General features: G+C 29.7%; 6 protein-coding genes across 11 annotated transcripts; 3 read left to right on the forward strand and 3 right to left on the reverse strand.

Annotated features, from left to right (window-relative positions):
• Positions 1–106: 106 nt before the first annotated feature.
• On the reverse strand, positions 107–3,801 carry LOC103573253 (ceramide synthase 6). 3 transcript variants are annotated; one of them, XM_008552268.2, is made up of 8 exons: positions 3,714–3,801; positions 3,235–3,642; positions 2,761–2,988; positions 2,346–2,676; positions 2,145–2,263; positions 1,905–2,049; positions 1,610–1,721; positions 107–1,537 (listed from the first exon to the last, which is right to left on the reverse strand). In XM_008552268.2, exons 2-7 carry the CDS (start codon positions 3,411–3,413, stop codon positions 1,611–1,613), a joined length of 1,113 nt encoding a protein of 370 aa, XP_008550490.1. In that variant the 5' UTR covers positions 3,414–3,642; positions 3,714–3,801; the 3' UTR covers positions 107–1,537; position 1,610. The 3 variants fall into 3 exon arrangements, with proteins under 3 accessions (XP_008550490.1, XP_008550498.1, XP_008550481.1); XM_008552276.2 differs by having other exon boundaries at positions 1,603–1,721; XM_008552259.2 differs by lacking the exon at positions 107–1,537 and having other exon boundaries at positions 1,559–1,721.
• A 103-nt stretch (positions 3,802–3,904) lies between these two features.
• On the forward strand, positions 3,905–5,468 carry LOC103573270 (ubiquitin thioesterase otubain-like). Its single transcript, XM_008552289.2, has 5 exons — positions 3,905–4,068; positions 4,173–4,222; positions 4,309–4,608; positions 4,916–5,116; positions 5,184–5,468. Exons 1-5 carry the CDS (start codon positions 4,032–4,034, stop codon positions 5,379–5,381), a joined length of 786 nt encoding a protein of 261 aa, XP_008550511.1. The 5' UTR covers positions 3,905–4,031; the 3' UTR covers positions 5,382–5,468.
• Positions 5,469–8,322: 2,854 nt separating this feature from the next.
• LOC103573278 (KH domain-containing, RNA-binding, signal transduction-associated protein 3) lies at positions 8,323–11,859 on the reverse strand. The gene is made up of 7 exons (XM_053740019.1): positions 11,850–11,859; positions 10,984–11,171; positions 10,676–10,792; positions 9,795–9,941; positions 9,357–9,564; positions 8,913–9,282; positions 8,323–8,670 (listed from the first exon to the last, which is right to left on the reverse strand). Exons 1-7 carry the CDS (start codon positions 11,857–11,859, stop codon positions 8,601–8,603), a joined length of 1,110 nt encoding a protein of 369 aa, XP_053595994.1. The 3' UTR covers positions 8,323–8,600.
• Positions 11,860–14,804: 2,945 nt separating this feature from the next.
• On the forward strand, positions 14,805–18,673 carry LOC103573319 (KH domain-containing, RNA-binding, signal transduction-associated protein 3). The gene is made up of 8 exons (XM_008552357.3): positions 14,805–15,234; positions 15,825–15,946; positions 16,050–16,166; positions 16,871–17,207; positions 17,292–17,409; positions 17,558–17,668; positions 17,835–17,932; positions 18,268–18,673. The coding sequence occupies exons 1-8, from the start codon at positions 15,012–15,014 to the stop codon at positions 18,363–18,365; spliced, it is 1,224 nt and encodes a 407-aa protein (XP_008550579.2). The 5' UTR covers positions 14,805–15,011; the 3' UTR covers positions 18,366–18,673.
• A 515-nt stretch (positions 18,674–19,188) lies between these two features.
• LOC103573290 (cyclic GMP-AMP synthase-like receptor) lies at positions 19,189–23,279 on the forward strand. 4 transcript variants are annotated; one of them, XM_053740312.1, is made up of 10 exons: positions 19,189–19,948; positions 20,354–20,480; positions 20,546–20,719; positions 20,794–20,864; positions 21,517–21,673; positions 21,736–22,005; positions 22,207–22,329; positions 22,411–22,585; positions 22,646–22,720; positions 22,830–23,010. In XM_053740312.1, the coding sequence occupies exons 2-10, from the start codon at positions 20,361–20,363 to the stop codon at positions 22,910–22,912; spliced, it is 1,248 nt and encodes a 415-aa protein (XP_053596287.1). In that variant the 5' UTR covers positions 19,189–19,948; positions 20,354–20,360; the 3' UTR covers positions 22,913–23,010. The 4 variants fall into 4 exon arrangements, with proteins under 4 accessions (XP_053596287.1, XP_008550553.1, XP_008550544.1 ...); XM_008552331.3 differs by having other exon boundaries at positions 19,191–19,948; positions 20,335–20,480; positions 22,787–23,279; XM_008552322.3 differs by having other exon boundaries at positions 19,192–19,948; positions 22,787–23,279.
• Positions 23,190–25,175, reverse strand: LOC103573349 (tRNA:m(4)X modification enzyme TRM13 homolog). The gene is made up of 6 exons (XM_008552389.3): positions 25,012–25,175; positions 24,523–24,719; positions 24,263–24,448; positions 23,958–24,197; positions 23,580–23,811; positions 23,190–23,467 (listed from the first exon to the last, which is right to left on the reverse strand). The coding sequence occupies exons 1-6, from the start codon at positions 25,167–25,169 to the stop codon at positions 23,287–23,289; spliced, it is 1,194 nt and encodes a 397-aa protein (XP_008550611.1). The 5' UTR covers positions 25,170–25,175; the 3' UTR covers positions 23,190–23,286.
• Positions 25,176–25,323: the final 148 nt, after the last annotated feature.

A 25,323-nucleotide genomic window follows, 5' to 3' on the forward strand; every position in this document is an offset into this window, starting at 1 on the left:
TAAAATATATAAGTATATATACAAACTGAAGAAAAAATAAATGAAACTGGATTTTGATAAAATAAGAATTCATTTTATAATTACTTTTTAGAATAAAAAGTGGACGAATATTTATTTAAATACATAGAAAGTGATGACAGTAAGTTATGATTACTATTATTTTAATATCAAGTACATTTAATATTTCATTTGATTTTTACAGTCATACATACATCTTATAGTTTTTTTTAAGTTATTAAATATTTTGTTTATATTTTTTTCTTTAGTTGTTTCATAAGACTACTATTGTTTTAGTAAAATATAAAGGAGGACGTATGAGAAATTGCAGATTACGCAAATTACAAGTAACCGTCTTCAAGACATAATTCTTACATCCTTTTTTTTCGTGTCCATTTTTTTTTATTATAATCATATCGCAAATTACATATTGAAAGACTACGCTAAGGACTCTTCTGCAAACTCATTTGTTCACTTAATCCCACTTGTATACAAAGCTAATTACCTTTTAACAAATTTCACAATTTATTTATTTATTTAATTATTAACCACTTTACAAATTAGCAAACAAAAATATTTAATAATAAACAACATAAACATTGTCATGGTCAATTTAAAACTAAATTCTTCAATTTTTTTTACAGCGGCTTAATTTAGTCAAGTAACTTTAGGCTTTGCACGGTTTTGAAAAGAAACTTGGAATGTGTTGACTCAGTACTAATTGGATCTAATTACAGTGAAATAAGCGAAAGGAAATGAAAAACTTTCAAAAAAAAAAAAAATATAAAAACAGTTAAAGTAAAATAGCAAAATATTAATAATTTAAAACAATTTTATTGATGTGAAAAAATAATTTAGGTCATTAAATATTAATAACGCTTTAAAAACTCACAGGAGACAAAAAGCAAAATAGTTTGATGTTAACTAAAACTACATACGTTATTTACATCCTCATTACTGTATATTTTTTTTCGTTAACATGTCTCATTAATTTAATGTACATTCTCAATTACTAGCTCATTAAACATATTTCCTTGTACAACTCCAAAATTCTAGCACAACATAGTTTTTAAATCGTCCATCTTTATCTCACATGCACTTAGTACTTTTATTTTATTTATTCAATTGTTTTAACTGACATTAATACTCATCGCTAAGTAATTTACATATGTCGGAATATAAATAATATTTATATTTAGGACACTTTACTTTTTCATCATTCAACACTCAGTTCATTTTAATACCATCAGTTGTTGCATTACTATTATTATTATTATTATTATTATTATTATTAATATTATTATTATTACTATTATTATTTAAATTTATTTGTGAACATATTTGGTTTAAATAAATAAAATGAAGCGTAAGTTGTTTTTGACTTTGAACAAATTAAATTGATAGCTATCTTGTTAACTTTTTAATAAATATTAAAAGTTTATGATTTTAAATATTTAAAATTTATTAATTTAAAAACTATTATTATTATCATTATTAATAAATTGATCGTTTAAGCCATTTGTGTGAATTTATCGACTACCTAAAAGTTTAAATATGTTTTTAAATTAACAGCTAAACCTTTTTTTTTTTTTTTTTTATAAATACCAATTACATTAGTGCTGTTTTTCCGATTTCAAATGATTACTTGAATTGTTTGCTAGATCATTTACTAGACTATCATCAGAAACCTCTTCACTGCTGTTGCTGCGGATATCGCCCTCCATCTGTTTAACAAAAAAAAAAATCGATGATTATGAATCATAATAACATGGCGCGGTGAGTCATTTTAAAGTAAAATCAATAATAACGTGTAATTAGATAATGTAAGTGTTTGTGTTTGCTTGTTTGGATGGATTGATGGGTGGGTGGGTGGGAGGGTCGATGCATGGATGGATGCAGTTACATACCTGACCGGCGTAGAATGCATTGTAGGCAATTTTTAAAATCAAGTAGGTCCAAATAGTATGTAAAACAAACAGTAATATTAATAATGAGTTAAATATATAATATGCTGGGAACATGGTTACAATTGTGGGTGCTGATACTGATGTACTGTAAACAGAACAAATATTAATTTATAATTAATAATTAATAATGGGATACTTGTTATGATTAAATAGCAATAAGTAAAACAATTTTGTATTTACCTGTAAATAATCCACATTGGATAGATAACCATCCGCGTTATCAACCACAAAATAGTAAAAATACAAAAGATAGCATCACAAGTCTTTTGATAATTAGCATACTTAGCCATCTTGGCAGCCTGCAAATAAAGGAAAATATAAATAACGTTTATATTTATTCATAGTTATATAACTAACAAAAAAACAATTGTAAGATTGTACTTCTAAGAAGATATCAGCGCAGTCATGTACAACTAATACAAGAGAACCGATCCGTGTGAGATTGCAAACCCAGGAGAAGCTCATGAGCATAATGGTGGCTTTGTGGTGGATAAACATTTGCCAGAAATCTTTTCTTTTAACGTCAAAGAACTGGGAAATGCTGAGCGAGCAGTAGAAAGATATTGAAATCATGTAGTACCACCAGACGTCATTTGTCACCGCGTGGTACGGGTAGCCGTAGTAGCAGTACTTTATGTCCCAGAGCCAGGGTTTGTCCCAGAGGACGATGAGTCCGTAGATAAATATAAGGGTATAATAAAGACATCTAAAACTAAAAATGAAATACCGTTTAAATGTTAACATTTAAAGCCAGTTAGATATTTTAAGTAAGTTATTTTGAATGCTGATGATTTACCAGTTTTCACAGAATTTGGTAAGAGTTGAAGGTTTGTCTTGAGACCGCCTTAATCGTAACCACCTCTCGACTTGTCTTTCAGACCAGTCTAATTGTTTAGCTAGTGCCGTTATTTGCTTGTGTTTTATCCTCTTGCTGTAAGCTTTCTCCAGCAACGCATTTGGTGGTGCCTTCTTCGATCTGGATGTTTTGATACCCAGTGATTTCCCAAACGGAGCAAAGCAGTATCTAATAACCAATTCAATAAATCTAATTACACATTTATACTAAATTCTTTTTGTCGAAAATTACCAATTAGTACTACTGTCTAATTTTATTTAAATAATTAGTGAGTATAAAAACCGGTAAGATAACCTAAAAAAAATATTCCTACATAGTTGATAACCTAGATGACCGGCAAGTTAAATAAAGCGTTAAAAGTAATGACAAATATGATTGTAAAAATATTTAAATAAATATGATAACATCACTTACTTCTCTAAAGCGTATCTGACTAACAGGAGGCCAAGGGCCATCGGCAATGGATATAAAAGGTGATGATAATCCGCATACTTGTTTTCCGAATTAGGACTAATATCATCCCACGTTATATTTGGTGGCAACCAAATGTCAGGAGACCAAAACCTCGAGGATATATTTGTCAGGACCTCCATAGTTCGAGATCCTGAGACACGTGATTGATGATGCTCCGCTCCTTGATGCTGTATTGCACAATTTTATTTACCGAATATAATATAACTGTACAGTTATTTTTTTATTAAATAATCGTTACAAGTAAGGCTCGAGGACTGTGGACATGGAAGTGCTCCGCCCTGTTAGAAACCGCCTCAACACACAGAGCACAGACACCACAATACACAATGCGTACTACGATAAAGTAATCTAAGAAAAAAATATAATATATGTATATATTTGTACAGAAGGTTCTGACAATGCGTATATACGCTACTTACGATTTGATTGGACACTGGTGTGATGCACGTGTGTGAGCTTTAATTTTATGTACACGTATATATAATATATGTGCGCTTATATTTTAATTTTCAGGAGCCACATATGGAGTTCATGCCAACCGGTACCGTATCATCAAACGTAAAATTACCGACATCAGCAAAGCAGGTGTGCGCTGATTATTTTTTATCCAGAGGTCTTTCAGTGGCCGCGACCCGCAACACCACCAAAATACGGCCCTTAGACAAGAGGATCAAACAGTGACACTGAAAATTTATGATATGAATAAATATAAGCATATAAAAAGAGTACTCTGAATCATGGAAGACGCGACACCTGCACCAACTGAACACACGGGTAATTAAATAAATTAGTTAGTTAATTTAGTTTTATTTTTTCTGTTATTATTATTATTAATTATTGTTTTAATTTATTAAATTAACGCGATAATTTATTTACAGTTAATCAAGATGAACTTATCCTTCAGCAGCAACGGAGTATAGAGAAAGAGGTTACTGTCATTTATTTTAAATTTGTATAAAAAAAATCAAGTTGTGGTGTTGAATAATTTATTTATTTTTTTCCTGATGCTGGTAGATATCTGAATCAATACCGCTGATTGGAGAAAAAGAAACATTAAAGGGTCTTGAACGTGAGTATGAAGAAGATCAGGTTTATTTGTCGAAAGCTAGAGTCTTGGGAGAAAAATATTCATTTATAAGACGTACCAGGCCTGATGGCAACTGTTTTTTTCGGGCATTCAGTTATGCTTACCTCGAAAGACTGATCAATAATAAAGATGAGTATGAAAAGTTCAGGGAGCTTGCCCTTAAAAGTAAAGACAATTTAGTTGCTTTAGGATTTCCTAAATTCACTGTCGAGGACTTTCATGATACAGTAAGTCCACAAGTTATTATTAACCATGCGTGTGTATACTGGGTCTTTGGACATGCTGACCACAGATTTTTTAAACTTAAATTCCCTGAAATTTACATTTACTTCTGGTCCATGTATGAGACACTTCAAGAAGTAGTTTGTAATGTTTTTAAGATTTTTTGAGTCTAGAAACTTTTAAAATTTGACTGTTCCCTAAAAGACCCAGTACGCATACCATATCTGGAAAAATATAATGTACACACGCAGGCTTAATTAAAAATGTGCTGGTGATTAATCAAATAATTAATGAGTTAAATATTTATTTCAGTTTATGGAAGTTATTGATAAAGTTGGTGGTGATTCTGAAACCAGTCATGCAGAGTTACATAAATTTTTTAATGAACAAGGATACTCTGATTACATTGTTGTATATCTTAGATTAATAACTTCTGGTCAGTTGCAAAAGGAGGCGGACTTTTATCAAAATTTTATTGAAGGTGGCCGAACGGTTACTGAATTTTGTCATCAGGTAATTTATCATTTTTATTTTTTTTTTTACTTGATGTAAAATGGTTATTTTTTATTTTTTAATTAAGGAAGTGGAACCAATGTACAAAGAGTCTGACCACATCCATATAATAGCGATGAGCACGGCATTAAACACCGGAGTCAGAGTTAAATATATGGATCGTGGTGCAGGGACAGAAATTGTAGCCCATGATTTTCCAGAAGGTTCAACGCCATCAGTTCACTTATTATATCGACCTGGTCACTATGACATTCTATATCCCTGATAATGATATTGATATTAATAATAATAATGATTTATTACTACTGCTTAATGTAATCAATTTTTAACATAAACCCGTTTTTTGCGATAAGTTACATGCATTTTTACTGGTGACCCTGTGGCCAAACCCCAAAATTCCCCGCTGTTTTCGAGCTTGGGGATCTTCAGGTTAAAACTTCGTCAGCCCTGCGGCTGCCCAATTTCAAAACACAGTAACTGACAAAAAAAAATTTTTGAAATATGCATTGAATTAAGTTCACAATACTCCATTGGAACTAAAAATGCTAAAAAATCGATTTTGAAAAATTTGTCAGTTACTGTATTTTGAAATTGGGCAGCTGCCTAATTACATTTGAAAAGTTTATATAAAAGAAGCATCCAATACTAATGACGGAATTAATTAAGAAGCAGGCCAACTATAACAAAAATTAATTAATAAAATTAAAAAAAATACATGTTTTTTTACAGTTATCGTTCAAGAGGTTTTATTTGTTACATCTCATAAAACATCTTAAAATCTATAATAAAAGTAATATTAAGTCTAATGAATAAAATAAACAATCATAATTTTTAGCTTTGAAAGGCAAGTATAAAAAGTTCTAATTCATTGTTATTTAAATATTGCATAACTTCTACAATCATTTCATATGGCAATTGAAAAAAACAATTAGTAGAAAAATGTATTTTTTTGCATTGGTTCAAAAGTTTAACTCTTTTTTGAGCTTGTCTGATACGCGCCTCTATTCTACGAAAGTAATAGATTTCTAGGTACTCGAAGCCACGCCTTTCTGTATAATGAACGTTAGTAAAATTTTCGACTCTAACAAGATTTTCCAATTTTTTGTTAGTCAACATAAGAAAATCGTAGAACGACATTCGTTTATCACTCCAGTGAATAAAATCATCCTTCAGAATTAAAAAACCCGTTTTATACGTTTCTAAATACGCTTCCATTTTAATTGGATCTTCATTAATGAAAATATCCATCAATTGTATTTCTTGTTTGGATATAGTCGGATCGTGAAAGTACCGTCTGCTAAGTAAATCTTTCAAAATAACATCTATAGTTCGTCTTCTCTCCATGGTCCAATAAACTGTGGATGTCTTACTTAGGTCATTTCCAGGGCAGTTCGGGAAATAACAATATTTCGAAACTTCAGGATTCATAGCGTTATGCAGAGCTTTTGATTTAGAAAAAGAAACGCAATAAAAAAGCAGAAACATCAAGACACGATCACAATGATTAGCAGCCGCCATATTTACTATGAAATCTATAGGATTTTTATTCATCGCTCCTTCTAAATCGAACCCTCTTGAAAGTAATAAATTCAGCACACTCAGCATTGCAAAAGTATTAATATCACCTAGATTCTTTCTTAAATTTAGACCACACAGTGAATCATGCATCAGATAATGCATCACCGAAAAATCTCCATCATCCCGAGCGTTGATTTCTTCAGGAGTTAATTTATCTGCGATCGATTTAATTATTTTTGTGCAAAATAATTTAAAATAATTATTGGCAGCATACATCAACAAAGTTTTATTGGTAAGGCTTTTGACTTTCACACTGGCATCATATTTTAATAAAAGTGTAGCCAAGTCATGATTGTTGTTGAGAATTGCATAAGTCAATAAAGTCATTTTGTCTCCAAAGTCGTCACACCACATCACATCTTTCACATGTTTTGTATAAGTAGATTTACTGATTGTAGCATCAGGATTTGCGCTGTTATCCAAGAGTATACGAACGATATCCACGTGTCCAAGAAGAGCCGCCAAGGCAATCGGTTGGGTATCATCGGCGACAGCATGAACATTAGCATCGTACTCAATGACCAATAATCTTGTCAAGTCTTGATCATTTTTAAAGCACGCAAGATGTAATGCCGTATAATTTCTCAATGAACCAGTCAATTGAACGGAATCATCAACTCGTGCTCCCAATCTTAACAATAATTCGACAGCGTCAAAATTTCTAGCATCTATAGCCAGATAAATTAGTGTCGAAGAATCTATGCGGGCATTCAGGTCTGCACCATTTTTGAAAGTTCTTTCTATTGCCGTTAAATCCCCCCATCTAACTGCATTTGCTAATTCTCTATCCATTTTGGCTTTTTCTACAAAAGCCATAGCTGATAGCTCACACACAAGATATATTTTACAAATTTTAGCTTTCTTTTAATTTATTAATTGATTATCACTACAGCAACTTTTTCAGCTTCCAGAAATATGCTTAAGACGAACTTCCTCGGAAAATTTTCAAAATTTGAATCTCCTAAGTATTTAAAACGTAATTAAAAATTTATAATCCGAAAATTCGGTTAGTACTGCCGACTCTTGACCAGTTTCTTTGAATGCTTAGTCATGACTAACGATAGATTTTAAGGGTATGGAGGGTAGAGGCAGGTAGAAGTACCTCCACCCTCGCCATACATTAGGCATTAGGAAATCCGGTCCAGCCGTTACTTCATGGAAAATAGAACCTCTACCGGGTGCCTTTTTTGAAAAATTGTTTTTTCTAGTTCTAGACGTGCACTGGTTCTACGCATATTTGTTTTAAGCGCCAGTATTTAAAATAAATTGTTATGAAAATTAATTGAAATTTTTTCTAAGATAGTTAGATAACATCAGCGTTATCAGTAATCTTTGATCAAATTACAACTGAATTTTAATTCCATAAACACATTGAAAAAAAAAAAATTCAAGTGTCAATTTAAAAACAAACAAATTTATTTGTATTTTTATTACTTTATTAAATTCTATTTATTAAATTAAAATAATTAATAAGTTTTAAAAATTTTTCAAATATTTTCAAACAAATGATTTTATTTCATGTCAAATTATTATTTTTATTAATTATACATTAGATATCTAAAAAAATGGTTAACAAAATGAATTTTTTTATTAACAGCTAAATTAATTAATTAGAATTTTGCTGGAATATTAAAATAGATTAAGCTCTATATAAATGTTAACCACAATACTATGAGATGACTAGACAGTTGGTCCCAGGGTTCACTAACGAAACAGTAAAAAAAAAAAAATTAACAACACTGTTCAACCCTGTTCAATAAATCTTCAGATTAGAACAAAAAAAGGAAAACGAATAATTGGCATAATTATCACTGAACATAGAAAAGAAAATTTATTAAACTGGTATTCGTCACTGTATTAAGTCTTCTCTTATCACTTTGTACGAGGCGGCTAGTTGTCAGAGAAATTAAACGAGATTAACTCCTGCAATGAGATCCTCCCGTACAAGTGGAAGTACAGGGCCACCGGCAACTCTTCTGAAAGCACAAGTACACGTGCCAGTGTGTAAATAACATGACTATTCAGACTTCTCTTTATATTAGCAACAAGATTTACGTACATGTTTATACACATACATATGTATAACTATGTACGTATTCTCATAGCAATGTTAAGGTTTTTGTTTTATGAACAATAGTGAAGTAAAGACTAGGCTAATAAACGAGTGCTCGTTAAGTCCATTTGTAGTTTACTCCAAATTCCAGTAAAAAATACTCACTGGGTGTGTATTAGTCCATGTATCGTAGGGGCCAGCATCTGATGCTGTGGAAGAGGAGCTGGAAGAATTGGCGGCCGCCGAGAAGCCGAATGTTGTGGAATTGATGATCCTATTAGCTGCAATTGCGGCACCTGAGTAACCGTATGTACCGTTGGCGCAGTCTGCGCAGCCAACAAATTCAACGGACTTTGATGGATCGCTGCCGGCGTTTGATTAGAAACCATACCTACTTGCTGATGCAGCTCTTTGTGCTGAGCAGCACGAGCCCGTGCCAATAGTGACATTACTGTTCGTTTAATTGGCGACATGGCAGGTCGATTGCCTGATGATATTAGCGGTCGCTTACGACATCCTGTCAACATACCATTGCCTATAAATTAATAGTTTACTAATTCACGGCTTATTCATTGCAGAGTTACCTTACTGTTGTTATTATTTGTTTACCTTGCGTCGTTTGCGTTACTCCAGGCTTAGAGGAAGACTCGTGATCGTTACTGGTACCATTGCCATTGCCAGTTGTACTGGAAACTGGAGATGCTGCTGGCTCTGATAAAGTATCATCGGGACTTGATGGTAAATCTTGATTATTATTTTCTGTACTCATCATCTGCATTTCCCACATTTGTTCTTGTCTTATATCATCATTATAATCCTGCATTTAAATTTATTAGTAAAAAAATTGATATGATATATAGGGCAAGAGTACCAGTACACAGCCCCTAACCAGTACCCAGTTGGTCATATACTTTAACATCGGCTCAAAATATATATAGATATAATTTAACATGAGGTGGCTGGCTACTGGTTTGAGGCTGGGTACTGGTGCTCTTACCCCAGTTATAGTTATTGTAAAAGCATATTTAATTATTAAAGAAAACTTACAGGAACAAGAAAACGACGAACCTCAACAAGAGCATAAGCAATCCGAGCATGTGCCTCCGCTGGAGTTGCAAATGCGCTAATTTCAACATGAAGATCTTCACTGAGGTGGGAGAATTTCGGGTCACCACTAGCTCGCAGCTCCTCCTCCTACAGAGTGTACCCCAAACCCACACCAGTGGATTAATCGATTAGCTACTTAATTACATGATTAAATATTTAAATTGTTTAAAGGAATACTACTTTGGGATGTAAGGAAGATTAAAGCAATGAGCAAAGCTCCTGCGTATACTCGTGTGTTGTCGAATGAGAATTCAAAGTTGTTGTTTATTCGAGTTAAACACTATATTTGTTTTCTACGTCATGTATAGCTTTAAGTTACTTGAATATATATGTATAATATACATTCATATATATGTGTGCGAATGTATGTTACGGATACATGCTTAATGCTTTGGCTACTTCATGACCTCTACTTCTGAAATATCTCTCGACGAGACGTACAGCTTTTAATTAAAGAAGTCATTAAAGTCGCATCGTCGAGCGAATCTCAGTAGCACACTGCGCTGAACAAACCTACAAGTGCGTTCAGCTACATTTATTATGATACCGGTGGCAAGAAAGTCGCGCGACATTTTAAACTGTATAAATATATCAAACAAAAAATAATATATAAATATTGTATATGTTACAGAAAAAAAAAAGAAAATTGTAAAATGGAAAAACGTAAAAGTAATTTTTTTATGATTCAACTTCAAGGGCACTTGACATGAGCGCCAGCTTTGATTGTGGAATTTTAACTGAAAAAATGTTTTTTTTATTCTACTTACAAATTTTGTTCCTTCTCAAGATATATGGGCTATATAAATGTTATATTTATTCACCTTTTGACGGTCTTTTACTGAACCGCGACCTAAAACAGCCATCTTACAGCCGCACTCTTCTTGTAAACGCTTCAATGAGTTGCCCTTTGGCCCTAATAATTTACCGACGAAATTGAACTGCACAAATAAAACGTTAATTATAAAAAAATTAACTCACGTATAAAAAATTCCATTAAAGTAATTAAATTTTAATTGGAAATGCAGTGAATTAAATTGAAACGTCGTAAAAAAAGTAAAAAATAGTAATAATAGTAAGATGACAAAAGGATAAAATATTTAAGTATTAGATAAATCTTTTTTCACCTGACCTTCGGGTGATCCCTGACAGGGACCTGTACCCTGACAGCAACTTTGATTGGCTTATCTCTGGTAATGTCGACCATTCTTCGCTCCACCCCATCGCAATTTCCTCCCGCAGTCCCACCGCGGACACCTCCGCTACCACTAGACCCGCTGGCACCCCCGGCAGCATTTCTCCCGGCGCCACAACTGGAATCTGAAAAGGATCGCGTGTGATGACGATATATACAAAAGCTCTTGAGAATAACTATGATACATCAGTAGCTGCATCTTACAATCTACCACTTTCCTGCACACCTTTTACTTATTGGACTCTCAGTAATACCCTTTTCAACAATGTCCTTTTGTAATACGCTTTCTATTATACTTCGTCACAACATTTTCTTCTCCTTTACTCCAACCACACAACAACTACTAAAATTGCTTTGTAATTTTCAGGTCGCGTGTGCATTTTATGTTTCTTCCAACAAAATAACGAAGACAAAGATGACTAAGAAAATAAAAAATAACTAAATCGAGAGCTTCAACTACCAAGTAAAATCTTAAGTGATATATTAAAGTTCAAACGAATTATTAAATAATTACTATCGGCACATCCACAAACGCCTAATTATTAGCGAACTATATTATATTTAATGACATTACAGATGACCTCATGAAAGCATCCGAGTATAATGATATATATAGAACATGTATAATAATATTATATATACATATATATATATATAACAGACATTATTCTCAGATGCAATGCAGAAGATTATTAATTACCCTTATTAATAATGAAGAAAAGTTTATAGAGGCGAGTAATAATTAACAATTATTTACAAAGTAAAAACAACTGGTAATATGTTATCATTATTGTCATACTTACAAGGTACCATTTATTATGACATTAAATCGCCAAGAGTATGAGAGAACTTAAACTTATGTTTAAGAAGAAACTTTGTCGAAGAAAGAGATGTTATAAGACATAAGACATTGGAAAGTTACGACACGATAAAATAAAAAAAATAAAATGAAGAAGCCTTAAGGGACATAAAAAAAATCACTCCAACTTGTTGGTTTTTTTTACTCATTTTTTAAGTAAAAACTTTTTTACTTTTACATTTTAACAAGTGATATATAACAAATATATTTACATTAAGGCACTTACCCTGGATATTGTATGACATTTGAATAATTTTATGTCTAAATCCGTTGGCATCGCTGATGATAATTCATTACGAAATTATAATTAATCTCGAACTTAATTATTATTTAATTAGCTCTAATTTAATTGATCGGTAGTCATTATTATTATTGTATAATTAATTGATTGATTAAATTTAATGACACGGTTTTATTTATTGTGCTGTAAATTTATGGCGCGGTAATAAAATAATTAATAATTGTTTGTTTAAAAGAGGAGTTTTAAGAACTCACCCCGACGGAAGTTCTGGCACGACTGAAAACAGAAACTGAAAGCCCGTACCTGAAGTTGCCTGTAGCATTGGAAACTCACGAGAGAAGGAGAAACTGAGTGAGGATCATGGACCAGCTTGAAGAGCAAAGTGAGACGAGAGAAGGAGTTTAATAAAAAATAGTTTAAGAAAAATAAGCCGCCATCATTGACGAGTCTCAATAATAATTTCCACCACAGGAATAAATCTTTGATCGATCGCTCGAGCTTTTATCAACAACTTTGCTCGTATTAGTTACCAAAATTATTGGTGAATATTAAATAGACCAAAACTAAACGCCGTGTTGATGTTTGTAGTCGTGTAAGGGCTCTGCTTCTGCATGAGTACACGTGAAATATGAATGACAAAGCTTTCGTGTATATTACAAAACAATTATTCCCGTAGGTTTTGTACAGTACATACATTAAATAGAAATGCGCTCTATGAAATTTTTATTGTCGACCGCAGTTCATTTTAATTGCAACGATTGTTAATTAAAAAATTACCAATGAATTTTTTTACAATAACTCTTGATTATTATTGAGATGAAAATTTTAATTTCATAATATTAAGCTCACATTACAAGTTGATGAGTATAAAAGTTGCCACTCAGTTAAAATTTTCTGGAAGTAAATAAATGCGCCATACGTGATTATTGTTCATAAGTAGAAACCAAAGTAGATTTATGTTCTTACCGTGATACTTCTATCGAAATGATTCCTTATTTGTCTTAATTATCGAGTTCGTGCTCCAATACAAGATTTTTTCATATAGATTATTTAGTAATTGGTATCCTCTATCTATTAATAATAAATATATAAAAGGCAACGTTCTTTTTCAACCTAAAAAATTATTTTTTGAATAAAACATGAAAGCCACCGTTTTGAAATAAATAAAAAAATATTGGAACTGATAAAGTAATTTAAATTAAAATAAATATTTTTAATATCAGATATTTATATGCACACAAAAAACATATTTGATAGAATCAATACGTTAGTTTTCTTATTTTGATCGTGTTCACATTTAACTGCCAAAGCAACAAAATGCCAATCAAATGTCTTTGAATTATTATTTTATCAAAGTGAAAAATAAAAATCTAATACTGTTATTAATTTTTTTAAAATTACTGCTGTTATAGACAGTAGTAAAAGGAAATTAATTTAAATGTCATTAATTAGTATTAATTACACTGAATATTGTGATTATGAATAGAATTGTTTATTGCTGAGTGAACCTCTTCAACAAGGCTTGCTGCTCTTCATTGTTTCAAGCCCTATCGTTGATTGACATGTCTACTTAATCCATAACAATAGATAATAATCAAATGCATACATATATACTTATATATGTAAATGATACATACTATGATATGGAAAAGTATTCAATCAATAACTAATTACTAATTAAATATTTTTATTTTACGCTTCAGTTACTTTATATCATTACAAATTTAATAATTAATCAAAACTTTTTTTTAATTTCTCTCATCAGTCTGTTCATTGGTTATTAAAAATGTATACCATTTAAATTAGTACATATATCTATACATATAAAATCCATATAGCCAAATAAAATCAATATTTTTTTTCGGTGTCATATGAAAGTTACATTGAATGTAACATGAAAAAAAAATTAGGTACTAAGTTAGGCCCTCCAACTCAATTACAAAACGCGCGCTCGCTTAAATAAGATTTTCCACACTACAATAAATCGGGAGTGAATTCGGAGTAATTGCGGATTTTATTTAAATTCGAAGTCAATCCGTCATTCGGAGTTTTGGAGTTTTAAAAAACAATTACTCCGCATACGGAGTAAATAAAGAGTTTGTCTTTACAGTGGAGTAGTTTCGGAGTTGTCTGGATTTTATTTAAGCCCGCATTTACTCCGAATTCACTCCGGATAAAAAAAGTAACTTTTGAACGGTTAAATTTAAAAAAAAATCATAAGAGATTCTTTCTATACAGCAATCGATTCTCTACAAAAATATATTATAGTAATTTCAATTTGTTGATCTGTTAAAGAATTATAAAATTGCAAAATTAAAAAAAAATTTTCCCTATTTTTAAGTGGCAAATCTTACTTACGCGAGCGCGCGTTTTCTAATTGAGTTGGAAGGCCCATTATACCCAAGTTTTTTTATGTTACATTCAACGTTAATGAGACCGAAAAAAAAAATATCGATTTCATTTGTCACAGTCTAATATAAATATGGATAATCAATTAGTAATAGGTGATGCTGATGATAAAAATATTTTTTTTTTTGGAGTTCAAATTTTTTATTCCCGCATTTTTGTGTAGGAGTAATTCGCACACATTGGATGTGGAAGTGAGAAAGGGGCTTGGGAGGAGCAAGAGGAAGAGGAATGATGACGACGGCAGCGACATGCGCAGAAGAGGAACGCCATTAGTACTACTTACCCGGATTTTTCGTCCATTTCGACGTGCTGTCCGTGTGTTAAGAAAAATATATAATTATTAATAAATAATCATTTAATTAATACTGTGTATTGTGTTAAATTGTGTAGCGATTTATTTTATTTATTCTATTATTGATTAATAGTTGAAAAAATAATAAATAATCTCAGTACAAGATGACTGAACGATCAAGCAATGGAGATTATAAATATGATGTTGAAGAGGATGGTGGCGGCGATGGAGACAGCAATGGGGGTGACGACCATCAGAGAATGCCATTAGAAAAAGATCGTAGTGAAAGAGCCGACAAAGTTGGAGAATACATGAAAGAATTGTTGGCCGAAAAATTGGCACTTGATTCTCAAAAATGCCCAAATGCTTTGCGGTTACTCGATCAAGGTGTTTATTTCATAATTAATTTCTTTTTCTTTTTTTCAATTATTGATTTTGCGTATGCTCGAGCTGCTGATTTATTACCACATTTTTTTACTGGAAACTTATAATGAGCAATTTTCATTTATATTTTTTTTTATTTCATTCAATTTAATTAATTTTCTATACCGTTTTTTTTTCTACTTTTTTCATTTTTTTTTTTTTTTTTTTTTTTTTTTTTATATGAAATGAAGTTTGCGGGTTTGATAAAGATGGCAGTGTAGCTGACGCCACATAGACGCGAATTTAAATGGATGGATTTTAAAAAGTATGACCCCGACGATATCCTCCGCAAATTAATCTGTCATATCACTGCGATATCCATGACAAGATCCGCTGATTCCTTTTGTAATCATCTAGATGTCCACATGTCTGCATATAAAAACTACCAATTATTTGCTTGCTCATCCACTTGACATTCTTTCTCCTTTTTTTTTGTTTCAGCCGTTAATAACCGGGTCATACAGTTTACTTGATTTTATTATTTACTCCGTTTGACTATAGAGCTACAAAAGAATTTAAATTCTCATGAATTATTTATTTATTTGTTTTTATAGAGATTCAGAAGACTCAAGCTATAGGAAAACCTATGAGAGACCTAAAATACGTAGACATTTATCGTGAAAAACCAATAAGAGTATCAGTTAAAGTATTGGTGCCGATTCGCGAACATCCGAAGGTAATTAAATAATCTGTTAACTCAATAAGTTTATGTACTTATATAATTTAAATGATAACTTGAAACAATAATAATAATACTGACAAAAATTTATTTCGAACAGTTTAATTTTGTGGGAAAGTTACTTGGACCCAAGGGTAACTCGATGAAACGCCTGCAGGAAGAGACTATGTGTAAGATGGCTGTGTTGGGAAGAGGATCGATGAAAGACAGACAGAAGGTATATAATTCATCATAAACTTTACAAATTGTTAATTATATTGCTTATGAGTTATATTCTTGTGAGTTATCTCAGTCCCATTGTCTTACAAGTTAACTCAACTGTAGAATGGTTTACTTCTTTACAACACAATTATTTATTCAGCTATGAGACTCTAAAATAATTTATGTAGAAAAAAAAATATAACCCAAACAAATTTAAATTATTTTATTTAGACTATTTACTTATTTACAAGGTCATTATTATTTAACGTACCGAGCGGTCGAAATATCCAGCAGTGTTTCACCATATGTTCATGTTATAAATAATCCAATTTAATCGATCGGTCTGTAACATCTCGGTATATGTACCAACATCTTTATGTAGCCTAAGCTTTAGGACTTTACTTCCTGCAAAAAAAAGAAAAATATATATGAAAAAACTCCCTGAGGATTTAATGCGGAAAAAGTAAATTTTTCTTCCCCCTGATCCCGCCGGATTATCTATCTAGACTGGCTGATAAATAATGGGGGAGTGCAAGAGTATATGAGGTGCTGGTATTCAACTTAATTTAAATTAATGAATCATTGTGGTAAATTAGTTGTTTAACGAGTTTGATAAAGCGGTCACAGGTGAATAAGTCTGAGTCTGTGACCCTGTTCTCGATAAGGGAAAACAGTTTTTACCATCGATTAATAATTTGTTGTTTGTTTTGTGGTCAACAGGAGGAAGAGTTTCGCCAGTCTCTTGACCCGAAATACGCTCATTTATGCGACGATCTACATGTTGAGATCACAGCTGTGGCACCACCAGCTGAAGCACACGCACGTATCGCTTATGCACTTGCTGAAGTTCGTAAATATTTGATACCTGACAATAATGACATTATTCGTCAAGAACAAATGCGTGAAATGGAATTAACAATGTCTGAAAGTGGAGTTGTTTCTGAAGAACATCGATCGTCTGTCAAGGCGTCAAGTTCCATGAGATCGCCTACCAGTAGACCAGTTACCACTTCATCTACATCTGTAAGATCAGCACGACCTCCTTCTTCACGTCCTGGTACCTATTTTTATTACTGTTTATTAAGCTGTACATTTTTTATTATACTTTAATAGATTTTATTTAAATATTTTTTAATAACAGTTATGCCTCCACCACCACCACATTCATCCCGAACATCAGCCTCACGTTCATCAGCAAGTAAAGCTAAAGTATTTTCGATTTTGGATCGCGCACGAGCTGCTATGGACCAAAGCTACGGGTTAGTTTTATAAAATTATTTTTTGTAATATTATTTTATTATTAATTATTACTATTAATTATTATTAAAAAAATAAAAAATAATGAACAAAAAAAAAAATAAAAAAATAAAAAAAAAAAAAAACATGATTTAATGATACTTGATATAGATCCGCGCCGCCTCCACCGTCCAGTCGTGCATCACATCCAGAATATGAATATCACGGTTCTTCGAGTAGTAGTACCAGATATACCGATAGACATTATTCGCCGTCCGCTTCGTAAGACGTTTGGAACTTTTTTTTTTCCACTCGCATGATTTTTTAAATATAATTAATTTAATTTTTATTTTTCAATTAAGATATACAATTAATACAAACAAACAAAAAAAAAATATTAAAAACATTATTATGTATACTTTTGAATTTTTTATATTTTACAATATAGTGATGACATTTATACGCCGACGTCTTACACGACTTATGAGTACAGCGATGTCCCTTCAACACACTCTACTGAGTATTATGAAACGTCTGATTACCCTGGTAAGTAAAAGTACTATTTATTTTATTTTTTTGGTTCCATAAATTTTTTTAAGCCATTTAAAAAAATTAATTTAGTGCTATTAAACATTAATTAAAAAAGCAAAAAAATTACGTGATTAAATATAACATTTAAAATAAAATAATAAATTTTATTGTGATTAAAACTAAATATAAAAAGAAATAATAATTAATTTAATATTATTAGATCAATTTAGATGCTTCAAAAACTAATCTAATAATAATTTAATAATTAATTGATATAATCTAATATATGATAATAATATAAAATAAAATTTAATAATTTAAAAAAAAAATGGATTGCGTTAAATTCGCAGAGGACTCATCCGGCCGCGCTTGGAAAACGTACAAGACATCATCGTCATCGGGCTCGGCTTCGCGGTATCGTACAACTCCGTACGCTCGCCCAAAGTAACATAAAATGAGTTCTAAAGAACTAATAAACGTGGAAGAACAAGGAAAAAAAATGAAATTAAAACGTAAATAATAATAATAATAATCATAGAATTAATGGGGAAAAAAATAATAAACAATTTTTAACTTTAATCCACGCTAATGTTTATATTTATAAAATAACTCGGGAGTTATCTTTTTAATTAAAAATATAATCATTAATATTAATAACTAATTAACCGTAAATAATAATAACTATTTAATCATAAATAATAAAAAAAAATTGATTAATAAGATGAAAAAAAATTGGTTATAAACTAAGACATAACAGTTAAAATTAACTGATATAAATTTAAAACTACCAATTATTAATTTTAATAAAAAAAAAAAAAACAATTATAAAATTTAAAATACTGTCTGTTAAAATTAAAAATTATTAAAAGACATTAAATATAATTATTTAATAAAAAAAAAATGATTATCTATAATTGATGAAGAAAAACAATTAAAATTAATATAAAAAATAATGTAACATTTTTTATTATTTAAATAATTAAATGTGTGACATAATTAAAAATGTATATCAGTTTTAAAACAATAATAAATATAATTAAAATTATTGTGTTAATAATGGACAAAAAAATAATCATTAATAAAATATACGCGAATACAAAATTTAAATTTTAAATTAAATATCCTATCCCTTAATTTAAAAAAAAAATCAGATTAATACAAAAAAAAATTTATTTAATTCTAAAACTAATTTAAAATTTTTATTTTTATTTTGAAATATCATCTCATTAGTTGATAAGTTTTTTTATTTAAATTATTAGCTTCATTTTATTTTACATATTTTTATAAATACATATATATTGTATATTGTTATATATATATATATATTTTTTTTATCACGTACTCAAACGTTATCGAGAAAAAAAAAATCCTCGATATCGTCGCTGTAAAAATTTTCGTTACTGCTTGTATATTTATTTTATCGTCAAGCTGATACGTTTGTAGCTGGTTTTAAAGAGGAAGTCGTGAAAGGAAGAAGCAAAAAATAAATGTATAGGGTGACCAGAATAGTGAATAAACATTTTTCTTCTCGCATGTAATTAAAAATTTTATTACAGAGTAAACGTTTCATAAGTCGTTAACAATTTCAATACTTTCCATTTGAATATTTCTCTCAGTTGTATTTTTACTTATAAAGAAAAATATGAATGAGCGTATTCACTTACTGAGTGTTCTTGAACTTGCTTGGTCACCCTATATAAAATATATATTCACATATGTACGTATATCCAGTCAGTTGACACGTAACTTTAAGAAACGGAGCGACTGTCAAGTGCCAGCTGCCTATTGGTTGTAATTCCATACAAATATAATTTAAAAATTCTATTTTAAAAACAATAATAATAATCATACTGATAACTATAATAAATAATTAATTAAGAGCTTCAATTATTCTATAAGACGTTTTGAAGTGACACGTTACCGTTTGGAGTATTTAATTATTTTTTAAACTTCATAATTACTCAACTGAGTAATTACTTCTGATTATTATTTGCTATAAGATATTTAATTTTTTTAAAGTTTTACTAAAAGGTAATTTAATTGTAAGTCTACAGAGTAAACTATCCAGTTTCCGGCTCTTAAAAATTTCTTTCTACGTATTTTAAAGTACAAGTCATAATTACTGAGACGTCAAAAAATACACGAGACAGTTTAATTTTATTTGTAATATTAATAATTAATAAATTTTCTCAACGAATTCCTTTATTTGATACTTTGATGACTGAACTTTTTATTAAAGTAAAATAAAATGAATTTTTAAATACTCGTTTAGTAATAAATCGGTCTGATTCAGTAAAAAAATACAAAATTCATTTTTAAAAATATATAAGGAGGCTGGTGATTGGGTAGATTACAAAAAATAAAGTTTATTTATCTACTAAGTATTTAAATCATGAATTAAAAAATATATTTATTAGAATAATTAAACGTAATTAGCGCACAGATGAACGGAGACGAGCAAAACAAAAAAAAACTTCGCAGTGATGCGATGTTCGGTAAAATAAATCAGTTTGTCACTTTACAAAAAGACGAAACTGCTAAATATAATTCTTTATTTACAAAGGTATGGTATTTTATTTTTAATTTAATTTATAAATTTTTATTATTATAATTATTGTAAAATGATAGGTGACGGAAAGTATTGTTAGTATTTTAAAAGAAAAAGATGAAGTGTTTAAAAAATACTATCGGAACACAATGTATGCCGGTAGTTTTTACAAACAAACCAGAGTCGGTCAACCCAAAGAATTTGATTTGAATTTAATTTTATGTCTTCCTGATATTGATAGTGTTAAAATAGAAGTAAGTTTGAGATTATGTAGCTAATAAATTTATTTATTTAACTCGATATTATTAACTTATGTATTTTTAAATAGAAAGGGAGGCCGGGGTTTGCTAAAATTAAATTTGATGAACGTAAAATTTCTTCTGTTTGGACTGAACACAAGTACATAATTTTATTTAATTTTTATATTTATATAAATTGCTTTTTTTTACCGCTAAGAATTTCCCAGACGGTGCCTCCCATTTTTTAAAAATATTCATTGACCTCGAACTGTCATAACTGAATTAAAACTTTATCAATTAATTGAAAAAATGAACAAGGTGGTTACAGTTTCTCGTTGTTATCAATTAGAAGTAAAACGAAATTTTGTGAGTAAATATAAGCCTAAATAATTTGAAAATTCAAATTATAATATTAATATAAAGATTTCACTGAAATTTATGTAATGTATTTATATAATCTATTATATTTTTAGTCCAAAAATTTCAAGATTTCAATAAAAATTATTTTCTTAATCGAAGAAATCTGAGCTCAGCTTCAAATATGCTGATGATTTTTTTTTGGAGTTCTGTAAATAAATTTCAATTTTCTTCTTCATGAAAATTGTTCTTCAACTTAAATAAGAAATTATTATTATTATATATAATTTTTATTGTAACCATGTTGTCCTTTTTTCAACTATTGCTTCAACTTTTTTTCATTAATTGATAAAATATAATACGGGTATGACAGTTCGTTCATTGAATATTTAAAAAAACAAGAGGTATTGTGCAAGAATGCCCTTAATTAAAAATTATTTTTTATTTTTCATCAGAGTATTAAATAAGTGGCTCGACAGCGAAGGTTACTTAGATAACGGAAAATTACGAGGATGGTTTGAGGGAATGGTCAAGAAAAGTTTGAATCCTTCCGAAAAAAATTCAAATAAATTTAGAATTTATTCAAAAGACTCCTCGAGTCCTCTATGTGAAGTATTTATTTTCAGTAGCACCCAAAATAAATCTAGTCCTATTTATTAAATTTTTTTTGCCAGGCAGAAATAAAAAAAAGTGGACCAGCGTTTACTTTAATCGTAAATGATGGATCTATGGAGTTTGCTGTAGACTTAGTGCCAGTATTAGAGTTTTCCCAGTCACCACCTCTATCAAATTTTGAAAAATTAAAAGAGCCTTGGCATCTTGTGCCTAAACCTCTTAAAAATGGGGATGTTCCTAATCAAAATTGGCGGTATTGTTTTTATCATTATGAAAAAGAAATGTTGAAGAAAAATGGTAAAGTTAAGCCAATTATTCGGCATATAAAAGTATGTTGGTTTAATTTTTGATAATGATAATAAATAAATACATGTAGGGAAAAACATTACGGAAAAATATATCACTGAAAAAAACTATCAAATATATAAACGTTTAAAAATTACTATTTGAAATTTTTCCGGCGATGTTTTTATCGTCTACTTAAATAAATATATGAAGAATTTGAAAACTCTGAAGTTTAAAATTTTCAGAAATTGAGAGACACGCAAAATTGGTCTATTCTTGCAAGTTATTACATTGAAACTTTATTTTTTCATGTGTTAAGTAAAAATGATTTTGATCAAAATGAATCACAAACAAGATTACTTGTATACGTAAGTATTTTTTATATTATTTCAGTAATAATAAGCTTATAATTACAAAAATACTATTGGAGTTTTATTAATTGTACGTAGATGTTAAAAGAACTCAGTAAAGCATTTAAAAGTGGGTTGTTAAATTATTTTTGGGATAAAACTTTTAATCTATTCGGTGAATTGACAGAAGATCAGATAGTTGGTGTCCAAAATCGTTTAGACAAAATAATTAAAGAAATAGAAGCTGATCCGACAACTATGACTCAGTATTTTTGTGAGTATTTTAAAATAAATATTTGAATAATTAAATTTTTGAGTATAAATTGAATTTTAGTAACGAAAGAAGAGCAGAAAAAATTGAAAGAAATTGAGGAAAAGGAAAAGACGCAACCGAAAAAAGAAGTCAATGGTAATTACAAAGTATTTATAAATATTTTTTTTTTTTTAATAAAATATTCAATATGGAAATAATCAGTAGATAAAACTAATGGTTTATCGAGTACATTTCCTTTGATCAGAGAAACAAAGTCTGAGAAAAATAAAAAAATTATACAAGAGTCAGAGAATAGAGAGACGAGTAAAAATGAAATCAAAGCTTTAAAAGAAATGGTACTGTCATTAAAAGCCGAATTTAAAGACTTTAAAAATTCAATTAAACAAAAACCCATTGATCAAACTCCTGAAACTGAAGGAACGGACGAAAAGGAGATGAAAAAATTACTACTGTTACTTATTAATGAAGTGAAGCAATTAAAACTTAATGTCGGAAGACTGGAAACTAAAATAGACCAGACTAATGAGCAAATTAAAAACATTAAATCACAATCAACATTTTTTGATGTCATGGAAACTGGAGTTCCTCTTTTAAATTAATTGACAAATGGTTTTTATCAGACATATTAAATAAGTTTTATTTTATAAAATATTTTTATAATTTTCTTTACTTGAATAAAATTTTATAAAAAATACATTTTTTTATATTTTTATTTTACGAGTAGCGACAACACACATATTTTCCAAAGATACTTCTAAACGTGTGTAATAGTATAATTTACTATCAAATCCCATTGAATCAAGATATTTAATCCGTCCCCAATTCAGCAGTGATTTGACCTTTCGACCTATCGATTCACGTGTTTCACGTCTCATATCCTCGCTAAAAAATTCATAAACAAATTTATAAACAATTATTCCTATTTTCTGTACGTCTAGGATAAACTTGAATAATTTATTATATTGAATAAATAAAAATATTCTGTAAAAAATACCTGGATTCTTTATCAGTGACGTTCGACTGTCGATTTTTACCAGTACCACAAGTTGCCCAGCTGGCAATACTACACAGGATTGGAAATTCTTCAGGAGTAAACCCACATTCTTTTAAATATTTTTTACCTACATACGAAATATATTCGCAACGATGATGACAGCAGAATGCGATTATTAGTCCACTGACTCCAGTATCTTCTGTCTGATTCGTCAAACATCTTAACGTTAAGTCTTAAATTAAAAATTTTTATTTCAATATTTTATATGAATTTGTATTCAAACATTTTATTCAAACATAGCGATGCGGGTATTCAAACTTGATGGAATTTCATAAAAAAATCAACAATAAATTTAAGTATTTAATGACATCAACGTACCAGTTGCAGCACCACATAAATGCTTAGCGATTCCCACAGTATATTTACTATTTTTAACTTCTTCAATTTTATTCAAACAGAGATCAGCGATATCTGCTCGTATTCTTACAATATTTATCGAACAATCTTCAGTCTTCAATTTATTGTCATTTTTATGACGATGACTTGAACGATCTACTAGTATTACCGTTGAATCTTTAGTATTTTTAATTAACTGAGCTAGCCAATAAGTTAATTTTCCTATAAATAAATATATGAATAAATTATTAAGCAATGTATAGACAATGATAAAAATAAAATTATACCTTTCCCAGCTCCAAATTCAATAAAACAACTATTCTCTTTCAATAATCCAGTCCGATTTAGATGAGCCAGCAGCGATGAATTTTGAATTAAATGCTTCTTCAAGTAGTTTCCATACGACGAATTATTTATTTCAGTGCTCAGAATATCATGTTCTAAAATTAATTCTTCTACTTTTGGCAATTTGTCTATTTAATAAATAAAACTAATAAATAAAATACTCGGTTTTTAAAAATAAACAAATATAAAGTTAAATTAATACCCGCAGCAGCTTCAACTTTTTTAATAACATCATCAACGACATTCTGGTCCAGTAAAGTAAGAGGAATGTGCTTGGGGGCTTCTATATTAATGTCACCACGATTTATTCCCTCAATAATACATTCTGGTCTAGCATCAATAAGTTTCTTGACATTGCAAACTTCCAAATGCTGCTTCAATCTCGATTCAAAACAAGTACTGCAAATAATCTATAAATTAAATACGTCACTTAAATAAAAAATTAAGTTATCATATAAAAAAATATTAAACTCCATGAGTGTGAATGTAACTGACAGGAAATTTTTTAAATTTTATAATAAATAAATAAAAATTAAAAAATGCATATTTAAATCAATGAAAAATCAGTTCGCGCACTTTTTTAAATTTCATTATTTCCATTAATTTATTTGTTTATTTAAGATTTATAAAATGTCTCGCCTGCTACAATCGCACTCATTAAAATTAAAAATTTTAATTAAATAAAACTTACTGAGTACTGTCTAGAGGACAAGGAATTCTTTTAGATGGAGATTGTACGCTGACATCTGTCTCCATATGTTCTCCACAATATTTATGTCCTTTTTTTACAGTCATTCTGCAAAATCTTTTTTTACGTTCAACAAAAAACTTACAATGCTCTGTATCCATTTTAAAAAAATTTTTTTTTGTCAAAATTTAATTATTTGAAATAATTTAGGAAGTTCAGCCCTTGGAGACTGGAGGAAAAATAACCTATTAAATTCAAATCAGCTGCGAAGCGCCACCACGTGACTTATTTTGTGTATAAAAATGTTTTTTAAAT

Source organism: Microplitis demolitor, chromosome 6 (genome assembly GCF_026212275.2).
Source record: "Microplitis demolitor isolate Queensland-Clemson2020A chromosome 6, iyMicDemo2.1a, whole genome shotgun sequence".
Lineage (NCBI taxonomy): Eukaryota > Metazoa > Arthropoda > Insecta > Hymenoptera > Braconidae > Microplitis > Microplitis demolitor.